This window comes from Notothenia rossii (assembly GCF_949606895.1).
Source record: "Notothenia rossii genome assembly, chromosome: 7".
Taxonomy (NCBI): domain Eukaryota; kingdom Metazoa; phylum Chordata; class Actinopteri; order Perciformes; family Nototheniidae; genus Notothenia; species Notothenia rossii.
The window spans coordinates 9,942,755-9,959,588 of record NC_136905.1 but is presented as its reverse complement, the minus strand read 5'-3'; the positions used below and the strand labels follow the sequence as shown (position 1 = coordinate 9,959,588).

The window sequence follows — 16,834 nt, the reverse complement described above, 5'->3', positions numbered from 1 at the left end:
TGTGTCTGGTCAGCGGAGCAATGTGTGCAGAGGTCAGAGGTGAAGTCAGACATTTTACTGGCTGATGTCACTGAACTTCTGCTTCACCTTTTCCATCTGCTGCTCCAACCAGGTCCTGGGGAGGATAACAAAAATAAAATGAGCATTACGTGTGTGTGTGTGTGTGTGTGTGTGTGTGTGTGTGTGTGTGTGTGTGTGTGTGTGTGTGTGTGTGTGTGTGTGTGTGTGAGTGTGTGTGTGTGTGAGAGATTTCGTGTGTGAGAGAGAGAGCATGTGCGTGCGGCCTTACTGTGAGCTGGCAACAAATTCGCTGTTTCTGATGTCGTCAACGGTTGTCTGGGCCTCGTCTGCCAGGTTCTTGCCCATCTCACCCATCTGGTTTGTGAACGCTGCGAATTTTTCCTCCACGGTCACCTCCGCCTCCGCCTCCTTGTGTGTGTGTGAAGTGTGTGAAGTGTGTGTGTGAGAGAGAGAGAGCGCGTGCGTGCGTGCGTGCTTACTGTGAGTTGGTTATGATGTCGCTGTTCCTGATGTCTTCAAGGGTTGCCCGGGCCTGGTCTGCCAGGCTCTTGCCCACCTCTGGGATCCCAGAGTCGGCCTCCTCCTGAGCCTCTGCAGGTTTGGAACAGAAACAGAAAAAGTTACACAGCATGAACGGAAACGTAGCTTGGAGTTTATTTTCTTAAATTAACCCGAGACATACGTGTGAATGCGGCCAAAGCCAGCACCAGCATGGCAACTACGAGGTACAGTCTCATCTTGTCTGGGAATTTCTGAATGGGGGAAGAAAAAGAAAGGCTACGGGTTATAAGAATTTTTTTTTTTTTAAGTGTAATGAGTCAAGGATACAACATGAGCAGCGCATTCCCATCAGCACCACGGCGGCTGGACAGCTCCATTTACGTGTCGTTACGATGTAATGATTAACTACTACAAATACAATTATCCAGACTTAAGGTACAACATTACACTTTCAACCATATTTACTCCGTGTGACACTCAGTCGTCAATATTAACAAACAAATCCCCTTAGGTATCAGCAAGGGTTTGCATAGAAACTTGAGGATAGTTTTTTTAAAGTCTTATCGTCCGTGTCCTATAGTTTAGAAGCATGCAGCTATTTTTGTTTGATTCTAGCAGTGATGCAAATTAAATGTCAGACATACCTGTTGTTCTTCTCAGAGGAGGGAAACAATTGTGTTATTGAGAGTCTATGTGAGTTCCTCTTTATAAGCCCGCTGCGCTCTTGGAGGGTGACGCAGAAACAGAATTCAGTCAACATGTACACGTGGAGACCTTGAGGTGTCACTGCCCCCTTTGCTGACCAGCAGCGTGCAATTGCATTAAAAGATAGATGACTGATTATAGCCTACTGCGTCATGATTATGTTTTATGCAGCACACTGAAAAGGTAGATAAAATCATCACTTTGTGCAGGATCTAATCATTATTGCAAACAATGGGTCGTTAATCAGAAACTGTAGCGATCTCTATGTGGAGGTATGCTGTGGACAAAGACCAGGAGAAATATGGGTTAACTTGATATGTAAATGATGATGTGATCAGTCTCCCCCTGCCACAAAGTGTGTGTTACGATTCCAAGGCACTTAGAATGTAGGACCCAAATAGAGACAGGGAGGCAGAGGTAAAGTATTGTGAGATACTTTATTTTTCCATGATTTAGCAAAACTGAACAAAAAGGTAATCACCAAAACTCCAGTCGAGATGACAAAAAACAGAGGACAAAAAATGAAGGCGCTCACGCAGTGAGGAATCAAAAGCCAAAGAGTTCCAAAAGCATAGACCTGACATGGCAATAGACAAGACGAACTGACACTGAGCACTGGGAGACAGGGGAATTTAAACACAGTGTAACAAGACACAGGTGGGAATAATCAGGGGCGGGGCTGACACTGATGGGCACAGGAGACACACGAGGAGTGACAGGGGACAACAATCAGGGAATTAGACACACCAGGGAACTAACGACAGACATGAAAAACACAGGGAAAAGGACCAGACAATAACCCAGGAGGAAAAACATGACAGCAAACACCCAAACCTAACAGACAACACTAAAACCCGTGACATAAACCTGGGGGGTGTGACAGTGTGTCAAAGATGAGATGTGATGAAGGGGGGCATAGTTCAGCCCGATAGCATTACCTCCAACTGATCTGTGTCACAATCCTAGTTTTCTGTCACATCTTAGTTGTCTGTCTTGTCATGATTTTATGTTGGAATTCTGTTCTCCCATATGTCTTGTCTTCCTTCCTGTGTTTTCCCTCATGTGTCTGATTGTCTGATTGTGTTCACCTGTTGCCCCCCTAGTGTTTCTGCCTCTCCTGCCCAGCTGTGTCTTGTCCTGTGATTACCCCTCTTTGTATTTAGTCCCTGTGCTCCTTGTCGGTTCATTTTCTTTCCTGTCTCCCTCTATGTTGGTCACGGTCAGTTTTTGCTTTGTTGCTACCATGTGCTACCTGTTTGTTTCATGCCATGTTTTGGCTCTATGAAACCTGATGTACTTATATGATTCTGTTTTCTTCAGGGTTGTATCTTCCTGGTCGAATGTACTTATTGTAAGTCGCTTTGGATAAAAGTGTCAGCTATATGCAATGTAATGTAATGTTCATCAGATTTATTTTAAATAAAGCTCGCTTTTTGTTCCTAGACCTTTTTTGTATTCTGCATTTGGGTCCTACCTTTTTCCTCAAATCATAACAATCTGAGCTATTTGGAATCTCCTTTGGACCTTTGGTGTTGGCCATGCATCCCCTCTGTGTGAAAGAAAGGGTTGCATGTATTGGTCATAATGGCTAATTAAGATTTATAATCAGGGGTGCACATCACTTTTTGAGTGAGTTACTCAGATGAGTACCAGGAGACAGCGTTTGGTACTCACCCCACACAAAGCGTGGTCCTCCTCAGTGTCTCCTTCACTCCTCTATTTACACTTCTTGCATGCTAGGTGATGAAGATGCACCTCCCTGTCTCGTATCCAAAACAGTGAAGTCCTTGCATTTCCTGAGGCCAAGTTGAAGGATCAAATACTCATAAATTATCACATGACTTGAAGTTATATCTGATTTCAGATGTGGGAAGTTACTAAGTACACTTATTCAAGTACTCTACTTCAGTACAATTTTGAGATATTTTTACTTTGCATGATTTTGATGCTACTTTGTACTTCTACTCCACTACAGTTCATAGGTAAATGGTTTACTTTTAGTCCATTACATGTGTTTAATACCTTTTAGTTACTTTACAGATCTGGATTAATGATGTGAAATATAATCGAGTGTTAAATCAGACTTTAGTTCCACCTGCAAATTCACAAGCTACCCTGCAGTAGCCTATACAAAGTCATTAAAACTAGCTGCACCTCTACCAGCTGTGATAACACTTTAATGATCAAAAATTATAAAACATATCATATATATTATTCTGAAATGGACCAATGTACTTTTAGTTTTGGTACTTTGACTATATTTTGATAATACTTTTCTAATTTTACTAACGTAACATTTTGAATGCAGGACTTTTACTGTAACAGAGTATTCCTACACAAGATCTGCTTTCAAACTCTTCCATTAACACCCTGAGTAAGTTTGCAACTGCGTGTTTTACTCCACTTTGTTGTAAATAAAACTGCAGCAGCAGCTTGACCACAGAGCGTGAACGTTGTGATCAGCTGATTTTGCGCAGTTCTCCAGTGTGTGCGCGGGGCACAGAATGTGCACAGGGGAGTCTCCCACTGCAGCCAGTTGGCGGAGTTTTGGCACAATTCTGTTTTTCATACCGATGTTAACCCTGTCTGTGCACGGTCGGTGATCTAAGCCTCTGCCTCCTGTAAAGCTTCACAGGTCCGTCGGTTATGTCCTGCGCGGCTCGGCCAGCACCCAGTTCAGTCAGTCACAGAAAGTCCGAAGATTTCTTGCAGGGAGCGAAACGGCAATGTAGCTGCTTAATGTCTTTGTTTTTTTTGACACGTCTAGTAGTTTACTCCATTGAGTCTTGACAAGAAACACGTGTAGACGAAATATGTGTTTTGTTTGTGATGTTTTGAGGTACGCAAAGGCGCGTTGTGACAAAAGTAACTTTACGCAATTCAGATTTGTGCCGCGCATGCGTACCTGCGTACTAGTTATGTGCTGTACTGCTTGAAAATTGGATTTGTAAAGGCATGACCAAATAAAAGGTCGTTTTGTGAGGATGATTCACATTTGTCCCCAATTTCATAATCATTAACATGTTTGTTTGATAGCCTTTATATCATGTACATATGGACTGTTTATTCAGTGATGTAAGAGTTTAGTTTAAAAACAGCTTGTATTCAAACAGCAGGCTCTGTCTGTAAAAAGTAATATTTCAAATAAATACAGAAATAAATCTGACAAGTGTTTTGTGTTGTACGTCTGCCATAAGGTTTACAATGTCTAAAGATTACAAATGTGTATCTATATAATTAGAAAACTGAGATTATAATTGAGTCAGGCCATTTGAGTATAACCCTAGCCCCTCAATGAGTTGTTTACCCTTATTATAAATGTATAAATAAGTATATAACGATCTCATAAATCTGAAAACAATGAGAAATGACTTGCAGTGTTTTGTATAACATAAGGCGGCCACTCTGTGTGACACCACAACAACTGCTCATGTATTACACAGTTCAGCACATCTATTTCTATAGAAAATCACTAACGCTTAAACAGAATATGTGAACATTAAAGCACAGCTTTATTTTTTTCCCCAGTGTCTTTATTGAAACTTTTCACAGTGGTTCTTCAAAAGCATTATATTGAAATTATAAAAAAAAAAACATCTCTTTACAGAGAGGCAACATAGATATTGTGTCTGGGTCAGCGGAGCAATGTGTGCAGAGGTCAGAGGTGGGGGGGGGGGGGGGGGGGGTGTCTTAGGATGGAGACAGGGACCATTTTACTGGCCGATTGCACTGAACTTCTGCTTCATCTTTTCCATCTGCTTCTCCAACCAGGTCCTGAGGAGGATAACAAAAAAACGAGCGTTACGTGTGTGTGTGTGTGTGTGTGTGTGTGTGTGTGTGTGTGTGTGTGTGTGTGTGTGTGTGTGTGTGTGTGTGTGTGTGTGTGTATGTGTGTGTGTGTGTGTGTGTGTGTGTGTGTGTGTGTGTGTGTGTGTGTGTGTGTGTGTGTGTGTGTGTGTGTGTGTGTGTGTGTGTGTGTGTGTGTGTGTTTGTGTGTGAGATTTCGTGTGTGAGAGAGAGAGCGTGTGCGTTCGTGCTTACTGTGAGCTGGCAACGAATTCGCTGCTTCTGATGTCTTCAAAGGTTGTCTGGGCCTTGTCTGCCAGTTTCTTGCCCATCTCACCCATCTGGTTTGTGAACGCTGCGAATTTCTCCTCCACGGTTGCTTCCGCCTCCTGAGCCTCTGCAGGTTTGGAACAGAAACAGAAAAAGTTACACAGCATGAACGGAAACGTAGCTTGGAGTTTATTTTCTTAAATTAACCCGAGACATACGTGTGAATGCGGCCAAAGCCAGCACCAGCATGGCAACTACGAGGTACAGTCTCATCTTGGCTGGGAATTTCTGAATGGGGGAAGAAAAAGAAAGGCTACGGGTTATAATATATTTTTTTTTTTTAAAGTGTAATGAGTCAAGGATACAACATGAGCAGCGCATTCCCATCAGCACCACGGCGGCTGGACAGCCCCATTTACGTGTCGTTACGATGTAATGATTAACTACTACAAATACAATTATCCAGACTTAAGGTACACAATTACACTTTCAACCATATTTACTCCGTGTGACAATCAGTCGTCAATATTAACAAACAAATCCCCTTAGGTATCAGCAAGGGTTTGCATAGAAACTTGAGGACAGTTTTTTTTTAAAGTCTTATCGTCTGTGTCCTATAGTTTAGAAGCATGCAGCTATTCTTTTTTTATTCTAGCAGTGATGCAAATTAAATGTCAGACATACCTGTTGTTCTTCTCAGAGGAGGGAAAAAATTGAGTGTGTTTGAGAGTCTATGTGAGTTCCTCTTTATAAGCCCGCTGCGCTCTCGGAGGCTGACGCTGAAACAACAGACTTCAGTCAACATGTACACGTGGAGACCTTGAGGTGTCACTGCCCCCTTTGCTGACCAGCAGCGTGCAATTGCATTAAAAGATAGATGATTGATTATAGCCTTCATGATTATGTTTTATGCAGCACACTGAAAAGGTAGATAAAGTCATCACTTTGTGCAGGATCTAATCATTATGGCAAACAATGGGTCGTTAATCGGAGACTGTAGCGATCTCTATGTGGAGGTATGCTGTGGACAAAGACCAGGAGAAATATGGGTTAACTTGATATGTAAATTATGATGTGATCAGTCTCCCCCTGCCACAAAGCGTGTCAAAGATGAGATGTGATGCAGGAGAGCATAGTTCAGCCCTGATAGCATTACCTCCAACTGATCTGATCTATTTGGAAGCTCCTTTGGACCTTTAGTGTTGGCCATGCATGCCCTCTGTGTCAAAACAAGGGTTGCCTTTATTGGTCATAATGGCTAATTAAGATGTATAATACCATACCAAGCAACTGTACTGCTTGACATTTGGATTTGTAAAGGCATGACCAAATAAAAGGTAGTTTTTTGAGGATAATACACATCTGTTATGTATCAATTACATTTTTCTAAAACGTTTTTCACTTCTTGAATACCTTTGCATTACATAGTGGGATACTACACTTAAAAAATAATTATATATTCAACATTGGTTTAAATGTTGAGGGGGGGAAATATCTCAATAGTGACAGTATACTTTAAAATCAGATAATTACAGTTAGAGTTCAAATGCAAAACAAATAAGTGAATTTTTACAAACATAAAATAGAAATAAAATAAAAACTACTAGTATTGACAGAACCATTACTACAAATAAATAAATAAAATACATTGTGTACAGTTTAAAAATAAAATACACAGTGCAAAATGTGTGAATTAAAATAATATATATATATAATAAAAAATAAAAACGTGTAGCATTGACATTAATATTAATAATGAAAAGTGAAATGATGTGGTAACAATTTACAGTAAAAAGACAATAATGCATTTTTTTTTTAAAGGGAGGGGGGGTAAGAATAACACAAAAATCATCTTACTAAACTGCACAGAGATTATCCATCTTCAATATAATAGATCAATTAGAAAAGTAAGTAGTAACATTACAAAATGAGGTAGCATAACGATATTTCAGGATAAATGGAAATACCTGTGTCCTTTTATCACAGTTTTTAATGTGTATTAATTCTACATTATATGGTATTATCTGCTGATTAAACATAACTGATTTGTTAAACATTTCTAAATAAGTTAATAGGGCAGAGGCCTCTGATCTGAAGCAGACTGCAACGTCCCATTGTGTTTTGGTGTGTTTTTACATTTACTGCTCTACTGAAATAGTCCCTTGCCTAATTGATGTGTATTTTATCCCTAACCTTCCCTTTCTTAGAGGGGAAGAAAGTCTGACAAAGCCTCATGTGGTCTATCTTGTACGTTAGCCTGCAACGGAAAACAGTACAGTCAGTTGAACTGCAGTAACCCCTCATTACGACTGTGACCTGAGTTAGAGCCAGGAAGTCTGTGCGTGGGGTTTGAAGGCTTCATCACTGCTTAACATATCAGCTCTCACACCAAGTGGTCTGCTGCAAAGGGCCAAATGCCCATGTGTTGCTGATGACTTGGCCCATGAAGGCTATTGCTGTGCATGTAAAGCCAGTTAAATAAGCCTTCACTTGCCTCAACACCCACACATTACCTCTCCATCTTTTGTCGTGAAGTGGCCAGTGGGTTTATGTATGAGCTTGTGCTCGCTTGCATTTAAGCTCATCTTGAATAATTGCAGGAGGCATAGGGCGTGAAAGTGCACGTCTTGCATGCTCCCAATTTGCAATAACAAGCTTAGAAAAAGACTGTTTTTGTGTTTGGCCAAGTGTTCCTGTGGTGCCTGGTTGTGTGTGCCAGTTCTGAAGGGGAGGGAAATGACGGGAAGAACAGAGGGGGTTGTAATAGGAGGTAAGATCTCTGCATGTGGTGTTTTTGGAGGGGTTACTTGCAGTCACAGACAAGCTAACACCTGCTAGTTTGCTGGGACTTTCTGCTGTTGCAGGGTAGTACTCAGAGTGCAGCCTTCCTATAGGAGTAGACGGAGCAGAAGTGCTGAACGGGCAGAAAGCTTGTGGTTTTCCTGTTTTTACCATCAGTCATGGATCGTCGCAACAATGGAAAGTTTAATATAGCAGTTTCGCTTGTCTGTTTTTTTCTAAATAAACACAGGTTCCTGAAAGGACTGATATCATAGGGGACAAACACGTAGTCATGGTGTTACGCAATGCCCTTTAACACAGATAGAAAGGGTAAACATGTTTTCTTATAATAACACAAAGAGATCGTTTTTGTAAATAATGAAAGCTTATATAACCAAATGTTGACCTTTCAGAGATATGACCCATGCACATATTTGGTGGGTGTTCATTTGACAAATGGCCAAGAGATGTGTTTACAGCTCTTTCACTAACATACGTCTCAGAAAGATGTGTGTTCTGCTGCCTAACTCAGAGGGAGTGTGTTCCTTTGGGAAAAGAAAACACAGCTGAATCTTCGCGCAGCACAAACTCAAGCAAAGGGTCAGACAAGAGGAGAGGAACAAGGGACAAATGGTGTCCTCTACTGGCCCCTGCTGAGGCCCATGAGCATAAGACTTTTGGAAAGTTTACATTAGAAAAGTGTGACCAACCTCAGTTTGGGTCAATGATGACCACGATAGGCAATAGTTGGTACACTTTCTGATAGGGACAGTTGCCTTTCTCAGGGGTTAGGTCATTTAAAATATAAATAATTAACTAAATTGACCTTTTTTAAAACAGCTGACAATGTAGAAACAGATGGGGAAAAAGAGGAGTAAGACATGCATAAATGATCCTTTGTCAGAAACATTTTATTGATATGCATCTTAACCACTAGGCCACCTTGATGCACGTGCTTGCAAAACACATTCTGTACGCGCATGTTGGCACAAACACTATCTGGCCCTGTTTGAATATCTCTTTTGGGGCCGATCTGAGAAAACACATAAAAAGTCACTAATGCATGATTATAATTCTCTTGCACTAGTGTTTTGTGATTGATCTGTTCTGTCCTATATGTTGCACTGTTGGAGGAGCCTATGACCTAAGTGTTTCATTGCCATCTACTCTGTATCTAATGTACAAATGACAATAAAGCCTTGAAACTTGAAACTTGAAACTTGAAGTTATATGTTAATATGAGCACAAACTAAAGTAGACATGATAGTGCAGCCTTTAAACGATACTACCAATGGCACAACATGTTCCCAAGTACCGGTTTGGATGGAGGGAAAGGAACCTGGGATTACATCTGAACAAGTCTGGACTTGCAGGGGTTGCTCTGATGGCAGGGCAAGAGAAGGGTGGGAGAATTGGGGGTTGCGTGCGTGTGCAGAGAGAAGACTTTAAGATGTATTTCTTGTGGAGAATTTGATATCAGGCACCAATAAGAAAATAAGTTAATCAGGTTGATAATCTTAGCACAAAAGGGGTCCCTTTAAAACCGTATTAGGTTTTATATTTTTAAATAATAAAATACTGGTTAAATGTGTGATACTTAGACAGTACATGTAATGTCAAGTTACTGATCCTTTGTCCTAATGATTGATCACTCTTTTATTAGAGAAGGAAACAATGTAAACAAAGAGATCGTTTTTGTAAATAATGAAAGCTTATATAACCAAATGTTGACCTTTCAGAGATATAACCCATGCACATATTTGGTGTGTTTTAATTGGACAAATCGCCAAGAGATGTGTTTACAGCTCTTTCACTAACATACTTCTCAGAAAGATGTGTGTTCTGCTCCCTAACTCAGAGCGAGTGTGAAGCAAACAATGTAAACAAAACATATGTTCTAAGTTCTTTATTTTCTCTCAGCACACAGTGCACTTACAGTGAGCAGCATGGTGGGAACTACATCAGAGTAAAGAACGGAGAGCGTTACACTCTTGTCAGAAAAGCATCAATTCATTTTACATCCCACTTCTCTGTGAGGCACAATAGCAAATGTAGATAATACAGAAGGGCACTTTAGTGGTTCACTGTCTTCTGATCATCGTAACTCAGTGCATTATTTGAAATGAAAGACACGTGGGTGTGTATTTAGAGATGAATGGGGTTCACGAAATGTACAAAACCTTGGGAGGACAGACAGAGCAGTTAAACAATGAAGCATATGACAAAACTGTTTGAGTATTAATGGCGGTTATCGACTTGGGGGCTGGTGTTCAATAGTTAAGGGAGTTGATAAGATAAGAAAGGGTGACTGTGCAGAATAACTAACAGATGTGTATCTGCTGACTGTTCTGTATAGACAACCTCATCTTCCTTCATCTCTTCCACCCCCCTCACCCTGAACAAAAAACACCCCAAAATGAAGATATGAACAGTAACTCTCAACTCCCCGCCTTCCTCCATCTTTGCCAGGGTATTAAGAAGTCTTTATGCAGAGGCCTCCTTGACCTTCTCCGCGATGTTATCGATCTGCTCGCGGATCTGGGCGACGTAGGGGGAGATCAACTCGGTCAGCTCGTCGATCTTGCTGTCCAGGGAGGAGCGCAGCAGCTGGGCGGTGTTCTCCAGCTGGGTCTTGATGCCTGCGCCCTGGGACTCCAGCTGCTCGGTCAAGGTCTCGGCCTGGCTCTTCAGGATGGTGGAGATGTCGCTCAGCTTCTTGCCTGCGACCTCGCTGGCCTGCTGGACGTAGGGCTCAACATTCTCCTTCACTGTCTCCAGGTTCTGGGAGGTGCGGGACTGGATCTCACCCATGTAGACGGCGACAGTGCTTGGGTGGGGAAAGAAGAAGAAAACATTTAGATTTCAAGAACACAAAGACAAGAAATGGGTACGTTTGAGACCCTCCACCCTACTTACTTGCGGATCTCATCAGTGTCCTTGTTCAGGCGCTTCTTCAGCTTGTGGGTGTAGGTGCTGATGCGACCGCGAACGTCATCGGTGTTCTGCTCCATCATGGTCTTCAGCTCGCCCAGGTACTCAGTGCTGCGCTCCTTGGCGTCCAGCATGTCCTTCTGGAGCTTGTTGGTCAGCAGCTGCAGATCTTCAGACATCTGGCCGGTGGAGCTTTCGGTGTAGGGAGCAAGTTTGGACTGGATGCTTTCTCTGTATACGGTCAACTCTGCCATGCTGTCTGAGATCAGAGTGCTGGATGGACAAGAAATTACAAATTAGGATTGGAGGCATAGGATGAGGTTACAGAGATGCATGAAGAAGTAAGGAATTTAACTGAGAGGATTTGAAGTTTCAACATAATATAAATGATTATGGTTCACTTACTCTAGCTCCCTGCTGAGCTGGGAGACCTTGATGTCCTGCACGACTCCATCAGCTTTCTCGTTCAGGTCAGAGACATACTGCCAGAAACGATCCACAGTTTCTTCCCAGTTTTGTGGGGTGGCATCAGCTTGGCGCACAACACGGGCATTGCAGCCTAATTTGAACAAAGGTGACAGGTTAGATAAATATACAACCATACAAAAACATTTTGAAATACTGGACCAGAGTTGCACATACCGGCGATGACTGCCAGAGCGAAGATCAGAGCTACAGCCTTCATGGTTGTTGGACAGATAGATACACCTAAGAAATAAAAAGAAGAAAACATGAGTATCAACAATGTATTGTCAACAAGCACAAATACTGCCCAGATGTTAAGCTCATATGCTAAGAGTTCAGAACAAATCTACCACCTAGAGTAAATAAAGTGGTTCAAGCTGAGCATTAAAAAAAGTCAGAAATACATTTAATGCATCCCAGCGTCCTTCCACTCACCTGAGGGGTTGAGATTCCTCCGTACTCCGGCACGGGGACTGAGGGTTTTTATACAGAGACAGTAGGCTGCTGCTGGGCGTGTTCGCGCGCGGGGGAGGGTGGCGCGTTCACATGCTAATGTTGATTTGTCTGCACAGATTCCTGTTTACCTCATGGTTTACTCCACGCAGCGTGCCACCAACACGGCGTCCGAAGTTCTCAAAGATTTGCATTGTTTGAGGGGGGTTGAGCTGTCACGAGAATAACGGGAGAAAATGCACATGTTCACTGACTTAAAAAATAAGTTTCTACAGTAAGGAAGAAAGAAGCAAGTTCCATTTGCTAAGGAAGTTTTTCAATGGGCAACTTCTGTTCACACTCAATTTATTCGATTGGCAGAACACACATGTGAATTAATAATCACATCGAACTGTCGGTTACGTTTTCTTTCAAAATGATGTGAATCTACTATAATCCCCTTTACTACACATGACACTTTATTCAATCATCTTCATAGTAGAAGTAGCCCCACTACAAAAAAAATAAATAATCCACTATAAGTGGGTTAGAAAACAGCAAACCGGTATGAAACAGTAAGCAAATTGCATGTTTGTTTACATCTTAAAATTAACTAGTAAACATTGCTGCCAAATAAAGCAACAAAGAATATGATTGGATTGTATAGCACAATATTTGCTTCTGAAACGAGTTGAGAAACTAAATAGCAGTAGAAGTACAAATTGAACATTCAAATAAACTACAAGTATGTACTTTGCTAAAATACTTGGGTAGTTGTACACAGATATATTTCAGCAATAGAACATTGTAATTTATGTAGTTTACATAGCTACAATTTGATTATTTTACAGTACAGAATTAAGCTTTACTATTTTTAAAATGATGTTCCTACTTTAACTCAAGTTACTGATTTTAGTATGCACTGGTTATTGCCAGTTTGCTGTTAAATTACAACTGTGCAGCTTTTCCTTTGATTGTTATTAGCGAGTGGTCTCATCTGGATATAAATAATCCTAGCACCAGGATGTAAATAAGTCTTTCACACATTCACGGCAATCTCAATGGTCTGGCAGTGCTGACCATTGACTCACTTGCAGACACAAATGGCGGCTTTGCATGTCAATCCCACTCTTCAAGTGGAGGATGTAGGATGCTTGGATGTTTTTGTATAAAAATCTCATGCATGTATTGTCTATGTGCTGGACTGGCTGTTTTGTGTTGCTTCATTATGTAGAGCTGTAGATTAGTAAGGGCCTGTAATGCAAATAAAGCATCTGCACTACATGCTGGGCATGTTTGGGCTTGGGGGACACTCAGTTAAAGTGGCTCCACTTTACAAAAGCAGGATTAGAGGTAATAGAATACAGAGAAAATAAACAATGGTATTACCTGCAGCTGGGCACTGAATGAATAAAATAAATTACACAGGAAACTAAGAGGAACAAAGACTGAAATCGTATCTGTTTTCATGTTGGAGACATTTGAAGTGTTTTGCAATTGGAACAGGAAAGAGGATGTTTCATATGGATTGTTTTTTATCTCAGTTTATTGAGCAACCAAAATATGTATTAAGAGTCAAAACTGTCAGGAACCCTGAAGTCACACAATGTTATGACAAATGGTGTAGTTGCATTGGCAAGAAAAGAGAACTAAAACTTCCCTAATCCCAGAAAAAGCATACCCCATACCTCTAATCCATGTTGCTAAACACTGCATATACAAATCAGTAGACATTGTTGATGCAGAGGTGACGTTGTTGATTGTATTTATTTGTTGTGGTATTGACTCTTTATTTGATATGTTACTGTCCTTTTGTTTTCTGCTTCTTGTTGCTCTGCATTGCTTCAGGTATTGTCCTGAGAACGTCCGTATTTAGTTTCTGTCATTGTCTTTTTTGTGTCTTGAAGTCCTCTGTCTGTAAATCACTGGTTTTGATACATCAAATGCTCGGCTTACACTGTCACATTTACAGAAATGGTAATGTATACATGTTGTCATTTCCTTGTATTTTAGGTAGTTTTAATTCAAATAAACACTGTGCTTTTACAAAACAAATAATCATTGCTACCAGTAATGACATATCAGTGTTTGTTTTAGCTGGCATTAGTTATGATGAAACACAAGTGTCATCACTGCCCTTTGCCGTTTGCCCTTTAGGACGTGGCCTGGTTGTTGTCGATCAAAGAGTCATTTTTTGCATAGAAAATCCACTTTACACAGGAACAAAGTTTGAAGTGTTGTCCTGGTCAGATAATTAGTGTAAGAACATGATAACATTAGTGTGTGATAACCCAAAAGGGTCAACTGTGTGTTTAGTGATTGGGAGACTGTACAGAAATGAGTAGATCAGATTTCTTCTTGTGGTTAAACATGTTATTTTCTCTGATGAAATGGAAATCCATTAAATGAAACAAGTTGATGCAATTTCAAGTACAGGCTGAGGTGTCACTTTTCTGTTAAAATACAAAAGACCTTTAACCTTGATATTCCAAGACATTAGCAGGTAGTGTGTCACTGCTGGAGGTGTATCGCACACAGAAAGATAATGCAGTTCAGTTAGATAACAAGTCCAGTCCAGTTCAAACACAAACAAATCAAGATTCAAAATATAATCCTACCATTCTGCGTATAAAAAATGTCACGCAATTTCTGTTTTGTTTTAGGAACATGTCGAATCTTGTGTGACAATCAGACAAATAAGCTACTATGATGCAGTTCCATTAGGGACATCACAGACATTAATGATATATGTTGTGTTCATGTATTGCAGACGTGATGGACCACAGTGACCAAACTACACACATGTACCAACTAAGGTCACAGGCTGCCAAAACCCACAATGCCTTGCCTTTCTTTGCTGAACCTCCAGGGTAAAGAGGCAGAGGACGGACGGGGAAGTGAAACAGAGATTCAACTAGAAGCATGAGGTAATACAGTAAACTATCTGACACAGCAGAGGAAGGGGTCATGTCTTATGTCTATAAGGAGCCACTGTGACAGAGGGCATCTTCAGATGCTTTGAACGAAAGTGACCCCTGACCCATTCTTGTTGTTCCCTGGAAGATTTCTTTGGTTAAGTTTGTATGATCTCATCCCTCCTAACAGGCAAACATCTGTTCAGATGAGTCAGCGAGGTTACTGCCGTTTGTCTGTGGGTCAAGATTTTGTTGATCTGGGAAGTGGAGTACACCATTGAGTGTTTTTCTAGTCCTGAGTCAGAGTGCTATCAGCTGATGGATGAGGTTTTGCCAACAGAGCCAGATGTCTGAGTTTATAGGCCTGTCTCAATATAATGAAGGAGTCAGGTTTTATAGCTTATAAATGTCCATCAACAAAAACAGCAGAGTGTCACATCCCCCTTTACCAAGTTCTGGGTAAAAGGTCATCGTGTATTTTAAGGTTAAATGTCAAAAGCCTGATGAAGGAGTTTAAGCTGTGCAGAACATTGATTGGTTGTGAAAACAAGCTCCTAACTTAAGGATTAGCTTCACATGTTTTGAAGTATGTTTGTTGGCACTCTTGCAGATATATAAATAAGAAGATTAATAACTTACTAACTCATGCATGGGTGTTAAAACTAAGCTACAGTACAAAGACTGAAATCTATCCTGGCTCTGTCAAGACTTTAAAAAACAAAGCCTACCAGAATTAAGTCTCAGAAACAACCCTCTGTAGTAAAGACAACTTGACATTTTTACAACTTGTTTATTTATACAGATCTAACAATCTTTATCCAACCTGTGTGGTTGGTTTCACTTGTGGACAGAGCCTGGCTAGCTGTGTCCTGTCTTCATATTTATCTGTGTGTAACCAACGAGGCATTACTGCAAATGTACTATATCTTCAGACAGCTGAACATATTTTATAAAGTTTAACTAATTCATGGGGCTAATTTATTTAAAAACGCGCTTTGGTATGTTCTTCTTTTAAAAATAACTTTCCGTTCATACATTCATAAATTGTTCAGAATGATGTCTGACAAACATATAACTGTAGATTCTTTTTTTTATAAATACAATCATGAGTAAGAATGCATATTACACAATGTTTCTTCAGGATGCTTTAGTCACCAAATGTTTTCACCTATCTTGCTTTCACGAGTAATTATAGGTGATGCAGAGTAAACTCATGAGCTTCAGTGCAGCTCATAATGTGTTTGCTGCTTGAATGTGTCTTTCTTTGTTCCCCGTGTCCACCTTCCCCAGTCTGATTGTACAATGCAGAAAAAAACATCTGTTCTTGCTTTTCAGAATCTATCAATCTATGTTCCCTTTTCATTAACTTACTAAAGTTAAACATGATTATTTTCTTAAGCTGTAAGCCCAAAAGTGCAAATCATTATAAATACTAAATGTGTTTAATAGACAAGAACAAAACTAAAAAAGGAGGAGAAGAGGGGCCATTGATCCAGATTTTCATTTGAAATACACCCGAAACTTTCCAATTTAACTTCATTATAAATCAGGGCTGTGTGTCAGCTTGGAGGGTTAACAGTGAGTGTGTGACAGCTGGGGGGCAAAACACAGGAATGTTGTTTGCCATGGGGTAAGGCAGCGTGGGAGCGACCTGGCAGCAGGGATGGAGGCACAAAAGGAAAACTAAAAAACAAGGTGGAAGCACGAGGAGTTTCAGACTTACAGAGACACATCTGAACATGCCCTCTCCCAGACCCATAACGGAATCTTACAAGGGTGTGGAAGGGGGAGCTAGATTTTGCAACCAGATACCGAACAAACAAGAAAGGATTTATACTCCACTCTTTTTTATGTGGAGCTTATAGAGAAAGTCCCTCTTTATAACTGTCAAAATTGAAATTCATGCATTGAAAAAGGCTGCTGTCCTGCATACATCTGTACAAGATAACATGCTGTGACTCTATATGTTCAGCAGGTGGCACTAATTCCCTTCAAAGAATAATTATGAAGTAATACAAAAAGTCTAT

The 16,834-nt window shown here is 40.7% G+C and overlaps 1 protein-coding gene across 1 annotated transcript; it reads right to left on the bottom strand.

Moving 5' to 3' along the window:
* Window positions 1–9,955: 9,955 nt before the first annotated feature.
* On the bottom strand, window positions 9,956–11,985 carry apoeb (apolipoprotein Eb). The gene is made up of 5 exons (XM_079693386.1): window positions 11,896–11,985; window positions 11,638–11,703; window positions 11,401–11,554; window positions 10,981–11,268; window positions 9,956–10,891 (listed from the first exon to the last, which is right to left on the bottom strand). Exons 2-5 carry the CDS (start codon window positions 11,678–11,680, stop codon window positions 10,549–10,551), a joined length of 828 nt encoding a protein of 275 aa, XP_079549512.1. The 5' UTR covers window positions 11,681–11,703; window positions 11,896–11,985; the 3' UTR covers window positions 9,956–10,548.
* Between the last annotated feature and the right edge of the window lie 4,849 nt (window positions 11,986–16,834).